Genomic DNA, 18,478 nt, shown 5'->3' on the forward strand with positions numbered 1-18,478 from the left:
AAAAAAAAAAAAAAAAAAAAAAAAAAAAGAAATGAAGACACTGAAGTTAGTCATTCAGAGGTATGGAGGTATGGGCATAACAATCCATGACAGTTAATAATTAACTTTGGGTGACTGACATGCTAGGCACTGCTCTAAGCAACTTTATCTTATTTAATCCTTATACAATCTCATGAGATAGATATACTAAACATTCCCACTTTAAAAATGAGAAACTGAGGCACAAGGTTAAGTAACTTGACAAAGATAATAATACAGCTATTAAGTGGTGGAATACAGATTTGAAATCAGGCATTTTGGCTCCAAATTCTAAACCACTATGATAGACTGCCCTTCATTAAAATTTTAGAGTCAAAAAAGGACTTCGTCAAATTTTGTAGCCAGTATCTCTTTCTATGGAAGAGAACACTGTGAATAAGAAAAATGAAATAACATGCCTTGAGGTCTCTCAGCTTTTATTTTCAGGGCTAACGAGAAACGACTTATCCCACGTTTTGAAGATTTATGTTGTAGTTTTTCATTTAAATAGGCCATCTAGCCTAAATGTGCTAAATCTAGCATTGTGCTAGCTTTCATTTGGCATTTTGGAAAGGAGAGCAAGGACTGTCTTTATATTACACCCCTGATTAGCACTCCAAAAGCATACCACACAGTAAGAGTTGACTAAATATTTATCAAATAAGCATCAGATAATGACAGAGCTAGAACTAAAAACCATAGCCAAGCCTACAGTTGTCTTAGTTAATCATGCTGCCTTGTTTCTTCAATACTAAAACAAATGCTATAAAATGAAGTTATTCAAACCTGAATTTTTCTTGACACGTGGACTATATCCATACTTCTGGAAATACTCTCTTATTTTCATAATATCCATTGAATTTTTTTCCATTAGTACTTTTGTTGCCTTTATGAAATCAATGCCTTCTTGATTTTCCAATCTTGCTTTATCAAGAAGAATATTAACATCATCCTTTTATGAATAAAGAAAGTACATTTTAATTTCTCTAACTTCTGACTAAATCTATTTAGGATAAAAAAATTACTCGCCACAAAAAAATAATGAATCAATATTGTAGGAGTGATACCTTTAGAGTCTGAACTTCTGAATGAAGGTCATATAAAATTCTCATTGGATAATCTTCAAAGTCTTCAATATGAATATTGAAAGAAAAAAAGTCCAATAAATGTAAGGAAAAGGAGGAAGAAAAAGAATATCATACAATCATATACCTTATAATGACATTTTCGTCAATGACAGATCACATATGACAGTGGTACCATAAGATAATACACCTTTTTTATGTTTAGATACACAAATACTTACCATAATGTTACAGTTGCTTACAGCATTCAATGCAGTCGCATGCTATACAGGTTTGTGGCCTAGGAGTGATAGGCTACACCATATAGCCTAGGTATGCAGTAGATCATATCATCTACGTTTGTGTTACATACGCTCTATGATGTTTGCACAATAACAAAATTGCCTAACGTTGCTCAGAATGCATCCCCATTAAGTAACATGACTGTATAACATACATACTGAAAAGCATACAAATCCTAAGTATGTAGTTTAATGAACTTTATAAAATGAGCATACCTTCACAACTGGCCCTCAGCTCAAGAAACAGAAGGAGAAACAGAGCCTTATTAGAACTCTAGAAGCCCTCTTACAGTCTCTCCCTTCCCCACAAGGGTAAACTGTAGCCTGATTTCTTTTTCTTTTTTTTGAGATGGAGTTTTGCTCTTGTTGCCCAGGCTGGAGTGCAATGGTACGATCTTGGCTCACTGCAACCTTCACCTCCCGGATTCAAGCGATTCTCCTGCCTCAGTCTCCCAAGTAGCTGCGACTACAGGTGTGCGCCACTACGTCTGGCTAGTTTTATATTTTTAATAGAGACGGGGGTTTCACCATGTTGGTCAGGCTGGTCTTGAACTCCTGACCTCAAGTGATCCACCCGCCTCGGCCTCCCAAAGTATTGGGATTATAGGCGTGAGCCACCGCACCTGGCCACCTTACCCCGATTTCTAATACCATGAAGTAGTTTTGTCACTTATGAACTTGATTTAATGGACTCATACAATATGTACTCTTTTGCGATTGGCTTCTTTCACTCAACTGTTACATTCTTCCAAGTTCGTAATCTAATCCATGTTCATTACTGTGTAGTATTTCCACAGCGTGATACCAAATTTATTTATTCTATTGTTGAAACACTTTGGACTGTGCCTAGTTTGGAACTATTATGAATACTCTTGCTTTGAACTTCCTAGAACATGTCTTTGGTACCAATGTATTCATATTTCTGTATGTTAAGAGACTTAGAAAAAGTGCTGGATTATATGTTATGCATATGCTCAACTTCAGTAAATAATGCTAGTTTTCCAACATGATTTTTACAATTTGCACTCCCACCAGCAGTGCATAAGAAGTGCATTTGTTCCTACTCATCATCACTGGCCATCAGAGAAATGCAAATCAAAACCACAATGAGATACCATCTCACACCAGTTAGAATGGCGATCATTAAAAAGTCAGGAAACAACAGGTGCTGGAGAGGATGTGGAGAAATAGAACACTTTTACACTGTTGGTGGGACTGTAAACTAGTTCAACCATTGTGGAAGTCAGTGTGGCGATTCCTCAGGGATCTAGAACTAGAAATACCATTTGACCCAGCAATCCCATCACTGGGTATATACCCAAAGGATTATAAATCATGCTGCTATAAAGACACATGCACACTTATGTTTACTGCCACACTATTCACAATAGCAAAGACTTGGAACTAACCCAAATGTCCATCAATGATAGACTGGATTAAGAAAATGTGGCACATATACACCATGTGCAGCAATAAAAAATGATGAGTTCATGTCCTTTGTAGGGACATGGATGAAACTGGAAACCATCATTCTCAGCAAACTATCGCGAGGACAAAAAAACCAAACACCGCATGTTCTCCTCATAGGTGGGAATTGAACAATGAGAACACATGGACACAGGAAAGGGAACATCACACTCCGGGGCCTGTCATGGGGTGGGGGAAGGGAGGAGGGATAGCATGAGGAGATATACCTAATGTAAATGACGAGATAATGGGTGCAGCACACCAACATGGCGCATGTATACATATGTAAGAAACCTGCACGTTGTGCACATGTACCCTAGAACTTAAAGTATAATAATTAAAAAAAAAAAAAAGAAAAAAAAGTGTGTACTGCTCCAACAACAACAACAAAGTGCATTTGTTCCACATATTTCCAAACACTTGGTAATTTTCTCTTTTTTGTTTTAGCTATCCTGCTGGGTATGCAACTGTACTACATTGAGATTTAATTTGCATTTCCTTGATGACTAATTGATGTCTTTTCACATTCCTAATGGCCATCTGAAGATACTTTTTTTTTTCTGAGATGGAGTCTCACTCTGTCGCTCAGGCTGGAGTGCAGTGGCGCGATCTCGGGTCACTGCAACCTCCACCTCCAGGGTTCAAGCGATTCTCCCACCTCAGCCTCCCAGTACCTGGGATTACAGGCGCCCGCTCCTATGCCCAGCTAATTTTTTTGTATTTTTAGTAGAGACGAGGTTTCACCACGTTGGCCAGGCTGGTCTTGAACTCCTGACCTCGGGCGATCCACCCACCTCGGCCTCCCAAAATGCTGGGATTACAGGCGTGTGCCACCATGCACGGCCAAATTTTTTTTTTTTGAGACGGAGTCTTGCTCTGTCGCCGAGGCTGGAGTGCAGTGGCCGATCTTGGCTCACTGCAAGTTCCGCCTCCCGGGTTCACGCCATTCTCCTACCTCAGCCTCCCGAGTAGCTGGGACTACCGGCGCCCGCCACCACGCCCAGCTAATTTTTTGTATTTTTAGTAGAGACGGGGTTTCACCGTGTTAGCCAGGATGGTCTCGATCTCCTGACCTTATGATCCGCCCGCCTCAGCCTCCCAAAGTGCTGGGATTACAGGCGTGAGCCACCGCGCCCGGCAGTAATAGACATTTTCAAGTGACTGGAGATCATTCATTATATAATTAAAGTAAAAGTTTGCAGGGTGTAATATTTTAAAGCACATTACAATTATGACATTTATGAAATAATTCTAAAATCTGAACTACATTTTCAACAATTTAAAAAATCTCTAATAAAAAGGGGAATGGTGAATTTTGCTTTATTTATATATACACATATTTTTTTAAACCCCAGCACTGTTGAGTACTAGTGTTTGTGTTGGTAACATGGTTTAGAGGGAAAAACACAGAAGTTTACTGCAACCGTGGACCACCTGGGTGAGAAGAAAGTCACTGTATGTGTAAAGTATCGTGTAAAGAACAACGTTAAATAGCTTGATTCTAAGAGAAACTGTTTAGGTTTACATGGTATTTTATTGACAAGCACACATATTGTATGTGACGAAAGCATATCACGTATAAATTAGTATATGTATTATGAGCTCAATCTGTTAACTTAGGTTCTTATTCTTAAGTGCTGCTGTCTCTGTTCAAAACGTAATAGTGCTACTTTCATTATCTCAGGAGAGCCTTGAGGTTGCACCTGGGACTAAAACGGACACGCGACAAGGGTTCGTAGGAATAAACCATAAACAGGCCCGGGAGCTACGCTAACGCCAAACGTCGAGCACTGAGACGCGCAGCACCCGCCTCGGTGGCAGCCGTCCACGCCGTCAGTGCCTGGCGGTTCTCGTGGGACATACCGTCCCCTCGCCACGCCCCTCCGCCCGAGGCGCACCCCACGCACCGTGCCCGGGCCGCCCGCCTCACGCACCGCTTTCCTCTCCGTCCAGCGCTCGCTGCAGCCGGGCCGTCTCGCAGTCCAGCGTGCTGGCCAGAGACCGCAGCTTCCCGCAGAAGCTCCGGATAGGGTCCATGCTGACCACAGCGGGGAAGGACTCCAGGCGTACGCGGACCCCACTGCTCAGCTCACAGCCTCCCGCCACTAGTTTGAATCTCTCGGCGCCGGACTCGTCCTCGGCTCTGCGCAGGCGCAGTCCTCTCTCGCGAGAGCCGAAGTCTCTCGCCGAGGCGCCAGGAGACCCCGCGAGGCGGGTGCGCTTACGCCACAGCGTCTGCCGGCGGCCGTGGAGACGCGGAGTCTTGAGCAGCCCGGCTGGTGAGTAGGTGTGCGAATTCAGTTCTTTAGGAAGCGCCTTCTTCGCCTCTGGCCTTAGCTGGGCTCCCCGCTTCTCTGGAGGGGAGGCGGTGGGGGAACTCCCTTAGGCGTGAGGTGGAGCGCGCGCCCGCTGCCAGGTCCCGTCGCGCCAGTTCGCGTCCGCAAAGCCCGTCCCTCTCTTCCGCAGGCACCATGTTCCTGACTGCGCTCCTCTGCCGCAACCGCATTCCCGGCCGTCAGTGGATCGGGAAGCACCGGCGGCCGCGGTTCGTGTCGTTGCGCGCCAAGCAGAACATGATCCGCCGCCTGGAGATCGAGGCGGAGAACCATTACTGGCTGAGCATGCCCTACATGACCCGGGAGCAGGAGCGCGGCCACGCCGCGGTGCGCAGGAGGGAAGCCTTCGAGGCCATAAAGACGGCCGCCACTTCCAAGTTCCCCCCGCATAGATTCATTGCGGACCAGCTCGACCATCTCAATGTCACCAAGAAATGGTCCTAATCCTGAGTCGTCGTCACCCTTGGATTTTATGGATCACGGGGCTGCCCATCTTTACCTGGTCCTGGAACTGAAAAACTGTAGCTTCTGTGAAAATGAGCCTTTGGACCAGTCTTTATTAAAACAAACAAACATGAGTAGTCTGCATATAGAATATCTAGGGCTCTAAACCCTCCAGTACTTAAAGTCTAATTGCTGTCCTGTCGTTTCTTTAGTCTAATAGGAAGATAGGGATTTCCTTAGTCACAGATGATATTTTGAAGGAAAGCTGCAATAAAGCCACAGACTATGATTTGAGGTCTTTGCTTAAGTATGAGATACTTGATGGGGGCTTTATCATGCAACATTAGTTTGCTTACCTTAAGAATTGCCCAAAAATAAAAGGAAATATGAGCTTTTCAGTTAAACATTAAAAAACTCCTAAAAACATTTTCCGAGATTTTACTACTAAAATTGGACATTTAAGCGAAGTAAAAGAGGCCGGGTGCGGTGGCTCACGCCTGTAATCCCAACACTTTGGGAGGCCAAGGCGGGCAGATCACTTGAGGTCAGGAGTTCAAGACCAGCCTGGCCAAGGTGATAAAACCCGTCTCTAATACAAAAAAAAATTAGCTGGGCATGTTGGTGCAGGCTTGCAATCCCAGCCACTTGGGACGCTGAGGTGGGAGGATCGCCTGAATCTCAGAGGCAGAGATTGCAATGAAGCGGAGGTTGCAGTGAGCCGAGAGCATACCACTGCACTCCAGCCTGGGGGACTGCATCTCAAAAAAGAAAAATAAACGAAGTAAAAGATGTTTATCAGAACTGTTACAGGAAAGTGTATTTTTTTAGCTATTTTGGCAGGGTGCTGTAGTGCTTGCATGTAGTCCCAGCTATTCGGGAAGATTGCTTGAGTCCAGCTTGGGCAACATAGCGAGACCCTATCTAAAATAGTAATAATATATGGCCAGGCGGGGTGGCTCACGCCTGTAATCCCACCACTTTGGGAGGCTGAGGCGGGCAGATCACTTGAGGCCAGGAGTTCAAGACCAGCCCAACCAACGTGGTGAAACCCTGTCTCTACTGAAAATACACAAAATTAGCCAGGTGCGGTGGTGAGGCCTGTAATCCCAGCCACTCAGGAGGCTGAGGCAGGAGAATCGCTTGCACCCAGGAGGTGGAGGCTGCAGTAAGTCGAGATTGTGTCACTGCACTCCAGCCTGAGCGACAGAAAAAGAAAATTTAGGTGGGAAAAAAAATCAGAATTGCGTCTGTGGGAACAAGAATAAAGGAGAAACCAGGATTGACTGGGAAGACGCACAACTTTGTCAAAGTTGTGTGGCTGAGGCCCACATGGTGGCTCACTTCTGTAATCCCATCACTTTGGGAGGCTTAGGCAGAAGGATCACCTGAGGTCAGGAGTTCCAGACCAGCCTGGCCAACATGGCGAAACCCCATCTCTACTAAAAATACAAAAATTAACTGGGCGTGGTGGCTCACGCCTGTAATCCCAGCACTTTGGGAGGCCAAGGTGGGCAGATCACAGGGTCAGGAGTTCGAGACCAGCCTGGCCAATATGGTGAAACCCCGTCTCTACTAAAAATATAAAAATTAGCAAAAAAAATTTAGCCAGGCTTGGTCATGCATGCTGGTAATCCCAGCTGCTTGGGAGGCTGAGGAAGGAGAATTGCTTGAACCCAGTCGGTGGAGGTTGCAGTGAGCTGAGATCGTGCCACTGCTCTCCAGCCTGCCTGATGGGAGCGAGACGCCATCTCAAAAAATATATATATATAAAATAATAAAAATATCTTTTTTGAAAATAATTTAGTATACCATATAATTTACCAGTTGAAGATGTTCGCTTTCTGAATATGATAAAAATAGTCAAAAACTTTGTGTTTCTAAATACATACTGTATATAGCAGTGTAATACAGCACCCTGTACAATATGCATTTGGTGACACAGTGTACAGCACTCTATACGATTGGAACTATTTTATATTTGAGGAAACATTTAAGGAACTGTCCAAAGTTACAGCCAGTGATGAGATAGACTTGAGATTGGATTGCTGTATAATACAGAAATCTTGGGTTAGTACGGTCAACAATAATTTATTGTACATTTAAAAATAGCTGAGGCTGGGCACGGTGGCTCACGCCTGTAATCCCAGTGCTTTGGGAGGCCTAGGCAGGCGGATCACGAGGTCAGGAGATCGAGACCATCCTGGCCAATATGGTGAAACCCCATCTCTACTAAAAAATAGAAAAATTAGCTGGGCATGGTGGCACATGCCTTTAATTCTAGCTACTCGGGAGGCTGAGGCAGGAGGAGAATCACTTGAACCAGGGAGTCAGAGATTGCAGTGAGCTGAGATTGTGCCGCTGCACTCCAGCCTGGCGACAGAGCAAGACTCCATCTCAAAAAAATAAAAATAAATAGCTGAAAGATGGCCTGGCGCACTGGCTAACACCTGCAATCCCAACACTTTGGGAAGCCTAAGAATTGGAGACCAGCTTGGGCAACATAGTGAGAACTCTACAAAAAATCAAAAAATTAGCCAGGCCCAAGGTGCTTGGGAGACTGAGGCAGAAGGATGGCTTGAGTTGGGGAGGTTGAGGCTGCAGTGAGCTGTGGTTGTGCCACGACACTCCAGCCTGGGCCACAGAGGAAGACCTTGTCTCAAGAAAAAAACAAATAGCTGAAAGATTATAATTGGATTGTTTGTAACACAAAGAAAGGATAAATGCTTGCAGCGATGGATTAACCCCCGCCAAAAAAGAAATCTTGTTGACTGTTAAATATATAGGAAAAAAAATTCAATCCCATTATTCACTGAGATATTTCCCATTCAGGAGATAATCTTCATATTTTTTTCTTTTAGTCTCCTTATACATACACTTTTGGAAAATATATTGAGATATTGAGCCCAGGAGCTTGAGGCTGCAGTGAGCTATGATTGTGCCACTACATTCTTGGCTGGGGAACAGAACAATGTCTCAATTTTTTTTTTTTTTTTGCTGTGTGTGGTGGCTCAGCCTGAAACCCCAGCACTTCGGGAGGCTGAGGTAGGATTGCTTGATGCCAAGAGTGTGAGACCAGCCTGGGCAACATAGTGAGACCCTATCTCTAAAATGAAATGAATCAAAAATGTATTGAGATAGATAAATAGAATTTAGAGCCGAAAGCTGTAACTGTAACATTTAAATATCCTGCTAACAAATGGCTTTCCAGAAAGGTAGTGCAAAATTTCAAGACTAATGTATGAGAGTGGCAGTCTTATTTGCCAGCATTAAATGTTTTTCCTCATTAACAAAAATTACTATATTTTGTTAGATGATTCACTTTTTTTTTTTTTTTTTTCTGAGACAGGGTCTTGCTCTGTTGCTCGGGCTGGATTGCAGTGTGCGATCTTGCCTCACTGCAGCCGCGACCTCCATGCTCAATTGATTTTTGAATTTTTTTGTAGAGACAAGGTTTCACCATGTTGCCCAGGCTGGTCTCCAATTCCTGGGCTCAAGCCATCTGCCTGCCTTGGCCTCCCAAAGTGCTGGGATTGCAGGCATGAGCCACCATGCCCGGCTCCCATTCACATTTTAATATCTGCAATTTGTATAGGCTATGGTGAAGACACATTGCTTTTTTTTTTTTTTTTTTTGAGATCGAGTCTCGCTGTGTCGCTCCAGCTGGAGTGCAGTGGCGCCATCGTGTGCCCAGCTGACACATTGGGTTTTTTTTTTTTTGAGACGGAGCCTCGCTCATTCACCCAGGCTGGAGTGCAGTGGTGCGATCTGGGCTCACTGCAAGCTCCGCCCCCCGGGGTTCACGCCATTCTCCTGCCTCAGCCCTCCGCGTAGCTGGGACTACAGGCGCCCGCCACCACGCCCGGCTAATTTTTTTTTTTTTTTTTTTTTTTTTTTTTTATTTTTAGTAGAGATGGCGTTTCACCGTGTTACCCAGGATGGTCTCGATCTCCTGACCTCGTGATCCGCCCGCCTCGGCCTCCCAAAGTGCTGGGATTACAGGCGTGAGCCACCGCGCCCGGCCGGGTTTTTAAAAATGATTATTCATGCTGGGCACAATGGCTTACACCTGTTATCCCAGCACTTAGGGAAGCCGAACCAGGTGGATCACCTGAGGTCAGGCGTTCGAGACCAGCCTGGCCAACGTGGCGAAACCCTGGCTCTACTAAAAATACAAAAATTAGCTGGGCATGGTGGCGTGCGCCTCTAGTCCCAGCTACTCCGGAAGCTGAGGCAGGAGAATTGCTTGAACCTGGGAGATGGAGGTTGCAGTGAGCAAAGATTGAGCCATTGCGCTCCAGCCTGGGTGACAGAGCAAGACTCAAAAAAAAAAAAAAAAAAAAATTATTGGTTATCTCTTAACAAAGTGCCTGAAGTGTAATAAGTGTTTTACAGTTGCTTAACCAAGTTAACTATTTTATTAATGTGTCATATTCTTGCTAGTATGTAAATACTTGTTGAATTCTTTTCATTGCTCACAGAAATGTCTCTGGTGCATATGGGCAATTTAATATCTCTGAACAGGCACGGTGGCTTGCGCCTGTAATCCCAGCATTTTGAGACACCGAGGCAGATGGATAATTTGAGGCCAGGAGTTTGAGTCCAACCTGGCCAACATGGTGAAACCCCATCTCTACTAAAAGAAAAGTTAGCCAGGCATAGTGGCGCACACCTGTAGTCCCAGCTACTCAGGAGGCTGAGGCAGGAGAATTGCTTGGACCCAGGAAGTGAAGGTTGCAGTGAGACAAGATTGTGCCATTGCACTCCAGCCTGGGTGACAGAGTGAGACACTGTTTCAAAAAATAAATAAATAAATGATTATAATAATATCTCTGAACTTTTCATACCTGGAAATAGTGGCTGCTGATGCTATTGAGGAGAAAGGTGGAGAAAGATTGCCAGGGGGACCTGGTTAAGCATTACTACTACTATTGCTCTAATCTATGTATGAGTCAGAAAACTTTGAATTTGGAATTTGTAAAACGGTAATTGTTAACTTGAATTTCACAGGACATTTGAGAAGCAAAAGGATGCCAAAATAAAACCGTGAGTATGAAGAAATTGAAGGCAACAAACGAGAAGATAGACATTGTAATGTACAATTATCTTTAAGTTTTAAAACAATCTTGTAAAATAGATATCCCCACACTACAGATGTGAAACTGAAGCTCAGAAATGTCAGCAACATTCCCATAAACAGTAAATGTATAATGTAGGACTAGGCTTACTAAAGACCATACTCATTTTAACACAGCACGCTAGGTGCTACAAATAAAATACAGCCATTGGCCAAGGCAATGTTGTTGAAACATGTAACTTTTCTTTTTTTTCTTTTTTTTTTTTTTGAGACAGAGTCTTGCTCTGTCGCCCAGGCTGGAGTGCAGTGGCACGGTCTCGGTTCACTGCAACCTCTGCCTCTCGGATTCACACCATTCTCCTGCCTTAGCCTCGCAAGTAGCTGGAACTACAGGCGCCCGCCACCACGCCCAGCTAATTTTTTGTATTTTTATTAGAGACAGGGTTTCGCCGTGTTAGCCAGGATGGTCTCGATCTCCTGACCTCGTGATCCACCAGCCTTGGCCTCCCAAAGTGCTGGGATTATAGGCGTGAGCCACCGCGCCCGGCCTTGAAACATGTAACTTTTCTCTTTGAAAACCTATAACTGTTACCATCATAGTCATCATAGTTCTTGATCTTTTTTGTCAACAGAGGCTAATTGGCCACCCAGAGATGTTCATAATCACACATGTAACAAAACATATCATTGCCAACCTGGGCGTTATGCACAGTCCCTGTCTTATATCTGTAGTAGAGGTCCTGGGGCTCTGTTTTATCCAATTGTTGAGTGACGGAAAGTGCCATTTCTCAACCTTGCCTGAGCAGTCAGGAAAAGCTTCATAAGAGGTGATCCTTGAGCAAATTCATAGTTTGCCTGGCCAGCAAGTGGGTGGCAGGAATTACAAGCAGAGGGAATGATTTTGTGATTGTTTAAGAAGTTGATAATATTTTAGTATTGTTAGAGGGTAGGATATTTGAGAATGGGGAAGAAAAGAGAGAAAAGGCTGAAGAAGGCAGGGACTAGAACACGAAAGGTCTTGCATGACACTATAAGAAGTGTAGCTTTTATAAAACCATATCAGTAATGGGGAGCCATTGAAAATTCTTAATTAGTGGAATAATGAAAAACATGATGAAGCCAAGCACAGTGGTGCACCCGTAATCCTACCTACTTGGGAGGCCTAGGCAGGAGGATTGTTTGAGCCCAGGAGTTTGAAGCTGCAGTGAACTGTGACTGTACCATCGCACTACAGCCTGGGCAACAGAACAAGACCCCATCTCTTTAAAAAGGAAAGAAAGAAAGAAAAAGAAATGCATTGGTAATGGTACCAAAACAGATGTATAGACCAATGGAACAGAACAGAGGCCTCAGAGATAACTTCACACATCTACAACCATCTGATCTTTAACAAACCTGACAAAAACAAACAATGGGGAAAGGATTCCCTATTTAATAAATGGTGTTGGGAAAACTGGCTAGCCATGTGCAGAAAACTGGACCCCTTCCTTACACCTTATACAAAAATTAACTCAAGATGGATTAAAGGCCGGGCATGGTGGCTCACGCCTGTAATCCCAGCACTTTGGGAGGCTGAGGCGGTGGATCACAAGGTCAGGAGGTTGAGATCATCCTGGCTAACACAGTGAAACCCTGTCTCCACTAAAAATACAAAAACAAAATTAGCCGGGCGTGGTGGCAGGTGCCTGTAGTGCCAGCTATTCAGGAGGCTGAGGCGGGAGAATGGCATGAACTGGGAAGGCGGAGCTTGCAGTGAGCCGAGATCGTGCCACTACACTCCAACTCCAGCCTGGGTGACAGAGTGAGACTCTGTCTCCAAAAAAAAAAAAAAAAAAAAGATGGATTAACGACTTAAATGTAAGACCTAAAACCATAAAAATCCTAGAAGAAAACCTAGGCAATACCATTCAGGACACAGGCACGGGCAAAGACTTCATGACTAAAACACCAAAAGCAATGACAACAAAAGCCAAAATTGACAGATGAGATCTAATTAAACTAAAGAGCTTCTGCACAGCAAAAGAAACTATCATCAGTGTGAACAGGCAGCCTACAGAATGGGAGAACATTTTTTGCAATCTATCCATCTGACAAAGGGCTATTATCCAGAATCTAGAAGGAACTTAAACAAATTTACAAGAAAAAATAAACAACCCCATCAAAAAGTGGGTGAAGGATATGAACAGACACTTCTCAAAAGAAGACATTTATGCAGCCAACAAACATAAGAAAAAAAGCTCATCATCACTGGTCATTAGAGAAATGCAAATCAAAACCACAATGAGATACCATCTCAAGCCAGTGAGAATGGCGATCATTAAAAAGTCAGGAAACAACAGATGCTGGAGAGGATGTGGAGAAATAGGAACCCTTTTACACTGTTGGTGGGAGTGTAAATTAGTTCAACCATTGTGGAAGACAGTGTGGCGATTCCTCAAGGGTCTAGAACCAGAAATACCATTTGACCCAGCAATCCCATTACTGGGTATATACCGAAAGAATTATAAATCATGCTGCTATAAAGACACATACACACGTATGTTTATCGCAGCACTATTCACAATAGCAAAGACTTGGAACCCACCCAGATGCCTGTCAATGATAGACTGGATAAAGGAGATGTGGCACATATACACCATGGAATACTATGCAGCAATGTAAATGATGAGTTCATGTCCTTTGCAGGGACATGGATGAAGCTGGAAACTATCATTCTCAGCAAACTAACACAGGAGCAGAAAACCAAACACTGCATATTCTCACTTATAAGTGGGAGTTGAACAGTGACAACACATGGCCACAGGGAGGAGAACACACTGGGGCCTGTTGGGGGGTAGGGGCTAGGGGAGGGATAGCATTGGGAGAAATACCTAATGTAGATGACGGGTTGATGGTTGCAGCAAACCACCATGGCACATGTATACCTATGTAACAAACCTGCAGGTTCCGCACATGTATCCCAGAACTTAAAGTATAATAATAATAATAAAAAAGACGGCTGGGTGCCGTGGCTCACGTCTGCAATCCTAGCACTTTGGGAGGCCGAGGCAGGCAGATCACCTGAGGTTGGGAGTTCGAGACCAGCCTGACCAACATGGAGAAACCCCATCTCTACTAAAAATACAAAAAAAAAAATTAGCCAGGCTTGGTGGCACATGCCTGTAATCCCGGCTACTCAGGAGGCTGAGGCAGGAGAATCGCTTGAACCCGGGAGGCAGAGGTTGCGGTGAGCCAAGATCACGCCATTGTACTCCAGCCTGGGCAACAAGAGTGAAACTCCGTTTAAAAAAAAAAATGCATGATGGAAGTGGCTTGGTGGAGGTAGAGATTGAGAATAGAACATATGGTTAGTGTGGTAATCCAGCTAAGTATTGAATTTGGATGGTAGAAGCATAAGGGGGTGAAAAGGTAGAATTAACATAAGTTGTGACCAATCAGATGACTTCTAATTTTCTGCCTTGGAGGGTGTTTTATGATTTATATGGGATAATGCAAGTAGCTTCAGTGACTGTCTCTCCAATATATTCATTGGGAAGTTCCCTGGGATGAACTCTACCATTTGCTTTTCTTTGTTTGAAACCAAGCTTGCTGCTGGAAAAAAATCACATAAGTAGGATTATTACTTTCTGTTGAAATTCATGATCACAATCACTCAGAACTCAACACTCCCTGGCAATCTTTATTTTTAAATTTTTTATTAAAGAAAAACATTTTTTGAGACCAAGTCTCACTATACTGCCCAGGCTGAAGTGCAGTGGCAATTTACAAGCACAATAATAGCTTGCTATAATCTTGAACTCCTTGGCTCAAGCAATCCTCCTGCCTCAGCCTCCCAAGTAGCTGACACTACAGGCCCACCACCACGCCTGGCTAATTTTTTTATTTTAATTTTTTTGTGGAGGCAGGATCTAGTTATGTTGCCCAGGCTGGTCTCAAACTCCTGATCCTCCTTTCTTGGCCTCCCAAAGTGCTGAAAGTACCTGTGTGAACCACAGTGCCTAGCCCCCCAGCAATTTCACCATGTGTATTAGTTTGCTAGGGCTGTCATAACAATACCACAGTCTGGGTGACTTAAACAACAGAAATTTATTTTTCCATAGTTCTGAAGGGTGGATTGGTTTTCTTGATCCTTTGGTAAGGATCTGTTACACACCTCTCTGCTTTCAGATGATCATCTCACTCTCTTCCCATGGTTGTCTCTGTTCATGCACCAGTCTGGTGTCAATCTGTATTTCCAAATTTCCTCTTAAAAGGCTAGCAGCCATATTCGATTAAGGGCCACCACAACTGTCTAATTTTAACTTAATTACCACCTTTAAAGACCTATGTCCAAAGACAGTTACATTCTGAGGTGATGGAGGTTAGGACTTCAACATACTGTAGAATTTTGAGGGACACAGTTCAGCTCATAACACCATATTGTATTGATTGAATTGGTATAATTTCCTATTCATTGAGATAACTCATGCCTTTTCCTCCCTGCAGTAGCCTTCTGCTTTCAGGCCCTCCTCCATCAACATCCCCATCTGTGACCTAGCCTCATATACCCTGATAACATGGAATCTCATCACTGTGGATCCCCTTCACCTTCCCAACACCTAAGCCACTGTCTGTCCTCGTCTTCAATCCTTTGTTGAAATCAAGGATATGCCCCTCCTTTCAAATGCCATGCCTGGGTTCCTGTTGAAAACAATGAATTGGGCCGGTGTGGTCACTCATGCCTGTAATCCTAGCACTTTGGAAGGCTGAGGCGGGCAGATCACCAAAGGTCAGGAGCTCAAGACCAGTCTGACCAACATGGCGAAACCCCGTCTCTACTAAAAATACAAAAATTAGCCGGGTGCAGTGGTGCATGCCTGTAATCCCAGCTACTTGGGAGGCTGAGACAGGAGAATCGCTAGAACCCGGGAGGCGGAGGTTACAGTGAGCCGAGATCGAGCCGCTGCACTCCAGCCTGGGTGACAGAGCGAGACTCCATCTCAAAAAAAAAAAAAAAAGAATATTGTAAGGGAGGTGGAAAAAAAGATAAGTGTACAGGAAGTCCAAGGAAAGAGTGACAACAAACTTCTTGACATAAACCATGCAAGCCAACAGGGGAACATGACTTTTATTTATTTATATGTTTATTTTTTGAGACAGAGTTTTGCTCTTGTTACCCACGCTGGAGTGCAATGGCGCAATCTTGGCTCACTGCAACCTCCACTTCCTGGGTTCAAGTGATTCTCCTGCCTCAGCCTCCAGAGTAGCTGGGATTACAGGCATGTGCCACCACGCCTGGCTAATTTTGTATTTTTAGTAGAGATGGGGTTTCTCCATGTTGGTCAGGCTGGTCTTGAACTCTCAACCTCAGGTGATCCACACACTTCGGCCTCCCAAAGTGCTGGGATTACAGGTGTGAGCCACTGTGCCTGGCCAGGAACATGATTTTTAAAGTCTGAAAGTTTTTTATTTTTTAATTTTTATTTATTTATTTATTTTTTTGAGATGGAATTTCACTCTTGTTGCCCAAGCTGGAGTGCAATGGTGTGATCTTGGCTCACTGCAAACTTTGCCTCCCGGGTTCAAGTGATTCTCCTGCCTCAGCCTCCCAAGTAGCTGGGATTACAGGCATGCGCTACCATGCCTGGCTAATTTTGTATTTTTGTGTGTTTTTAGTAGAGACGGGGTTTCTCCATGTTGGTCAGGCTGGTCTCGAGCTCCTGACCTCAGGTGATCCACCCACCTCAGCCTCCCAAAGTGCTGGGATTACAGACGTGAGCCACCGTGCCTGGCCTGAAAGTTTTTAAAAAGCTGTCTGCCTTAAACTAAGGTGGGGTTGGGAGAAGCAATAAAGGTCAGAGCAGAAACCAATGATACTAGAAAAGTAAAACAATAGGAAAAAAAAGGATATATTCGAACATCAATAAAATTGATAAATCTCTGGCCAGAATAATCAGGAAGAGAGAAGACATGAATTACCATGATCAGAAATTAGTAAAATGGCATCATTAAAATGTTTACAGATTTTAAAAATATAACAAAATATTAATGACTTTACTCCAATAAATTGGACAACTTAGATAAAATAGACAAATTCCTTGAAAAACACAAACTATCAAAGCCCGCTGAAGAAACAGATAAACTGAATGGACTTATATGTTCAGTAATTGGATTTGTAGTTAAAAATCTTCCCACAAGGAAGACTCCAGGCCCAGACAGTTTCATTAGTGAATTTTACCAAACATTTCTGGAATAACACCCATTCTATATAAACTCTTAACAGAAAATTGAAGAGGAGAGAATACGGCCCAACTCAGTGTAAGAAGCCAGTATTATCCTGATATGAAAACTTTAAGAAGACTTTATAAGAAAAATCTGCAGAACAATATCCTTTATGAACATAGATGCAAAACTTTAAAATTTTATTTGAATCCCTACAATATATAGAAACATTACAACATCACGATCAAATGGAGTTTATCCCTTGAATGCAAGGTTGGTTTAGCATTTGCAAATCACTCTAATTTACCTTATTACCACACACACACACACACACACACACACTCATGATCATCTCATTAGATGTAGATGAAAGCATCTGACAAAATCCAACATCCAATCCTAATAAAAACTCTCAGCAAAGTGGGATAAAAGGAAACTTCCTTGACCTGACAAAGTACACCTATGAAAAACCTACTGCTAACATCATATTTAATGGTAGAAAACCTAATTCTTTCCTCCCTAAAATCAAGAACGAGGCTAAAATGACTGTTTTGGGTTTGTTTAGTTGTTGGTTTGAGACAGTCTCACTCTGTCGCCCAGGCTGGAGTGCAGTGGCGCCCTCATGGCAGCATCTCCAGGGCTTAAGCGACCCTCCCACCTCAGCTTCCTGAGTAGCTGGAACTACAGGTGTGTTCTACCACGACTGGCTGATTTTGTATTTTTGGTAGAGATGGGGTTTCTCCATGTTGCCCAGGCTGGTCTTGAACTCCTGACCTCAAGTGATCCTCTTGCCTCGGCCTCCCGAAGTGCTGGAATTACAGGCGTGAGCCACCGCTCCTGGCCTGATCTACACTTTCAATGCAATCCCAGCTAAAATCCAGTAGGTGTTTCTGTGGGGGTTAGGGGGTGTAGAAATTGACTAGCTGGTTCTAAAGTTCATGTGGAAATTCAAAGGACCTTGAATTACAAAAACAACTTTGAAAAAAAACGTTGGAAAACTTACACTACTCAATTTCGAGACAAAATGTAAAGCTACAGTAATCAAGAGAATGCGATGTTGGCATAAAGACATACAAATAGCTGGGAGCGGTGGCTCACACCTGTAATCCCAGCACTTTCGGAGGCTGAGGTGGGCAGATCACTTGAGCTCAGGAGTTGAAGACCAGCCTGGGCAACACCGTGAAACCCCACCTCTACAATCTCTACTGAAAAAAAAAAAAATGAGCCGGCCGTGGTGGCAGCATCTGTGGTCCTAGCTACTTGGGAGGCTGAGGTGGGAGGATTGCTTCAGCCCAGGAGGCGGAGTTTGCAATGAGTTCTGATTGCACCACTGCACTCCAGCCTGGGCGACAGAGAGAAACTTTGTCAAAAAAAAAGAAAAAGCAACTGAATAAAACAGATTTCAGAAGTAGGTCATTTCATATATAGGCTATTTTCAATAGAGATACACAGGTAATTCAGTGGGGAAAGGATGGTCTTTTGTAAATAAAAATTGTGCTGAAACAAGTGGGTATTCTTTTTTTTTGAGATGGAGTCTCCCTCTGTTGCCCAGGCTGCAGTGCAGGGGGGCAT

At 43.6% G+C, this 18,478-nt stretch overlaps 2 protein-coding genes across 4 annotated transcripts in view; one reads left to right on the forward strand and one right to left on the reverse strand.

Annotated features, from left to right (window-relative positions):
• The window catches only part of SKA3 (spindle and kinetochore associated complex subunit 3), a 23,557-nt gene extending 18,577 nt beyond the window's left edge, over window positions 1-4,980 (reverse strand). For 2 of the 3 annotated variants that reach the window (XM_032150722.2, XM_058437799.1), the window contains exons 1-3: window positions 4,786-4,980; window positions 1,086-1,147; window positions 805-970 (exon numbers count right to left, since the gene is read on the reverse strand). In XM_032150722.2, coding sequence (XP_032006613.1) covers window positions 805-970; window positions 1,086-1,147; window positions 4,786-4,888 — 331 coding nt within the window. In that variant the 5' untranslated portion in view covers window positions 4,889-4,980. Of the gene's footprint in view, window positions 1-804; window positions 971-1,085; window positions 1,148-4,758 lie in introns of all 3 variants that reach the window. The other variant, XM_058437801.1, reaches the window with a different exon arrangement.
• Window positions 4,969-6,432, forward strand: MRPL57 (mitochondrial ribosomal protein L57). Its single transcript, XM_032150725.2, has 2 exons — window positions 4,969-5,130; window positions 5,318-6,432. The coding sequence occupies exon 2, from the start codon at window positions 5,323-5,325 to the stop codon at window positions 5,629-5,631; it is 309 nt and encodes a 102-aa protein (XP_032006616.2). The 5' UTR covers window positions 4,969-5,130; window positions 5,318-5,322; the 3' UTR covers window positions 5,632-6,432.
• Window positions 6,433-18,478: the final 12,046 nt, after the last annotated feature.

Source organism: Hylobates moloch, unplaced genomic scaffold (genome assembly GCF_009828535.3).
Source record: "Hylobates moloch isolate HMO894 unplaced genomic scaffold, HMol_V3 SCAFFOLD_4, whole genome shotgun sequence".
Taxonomy (NCBI): domain Eukaryota; kingdom Metazoa; phylum Chordata; class Mammalia; order Primates; family Hylobatidae; genus Hylobates; species Hylobates moloch.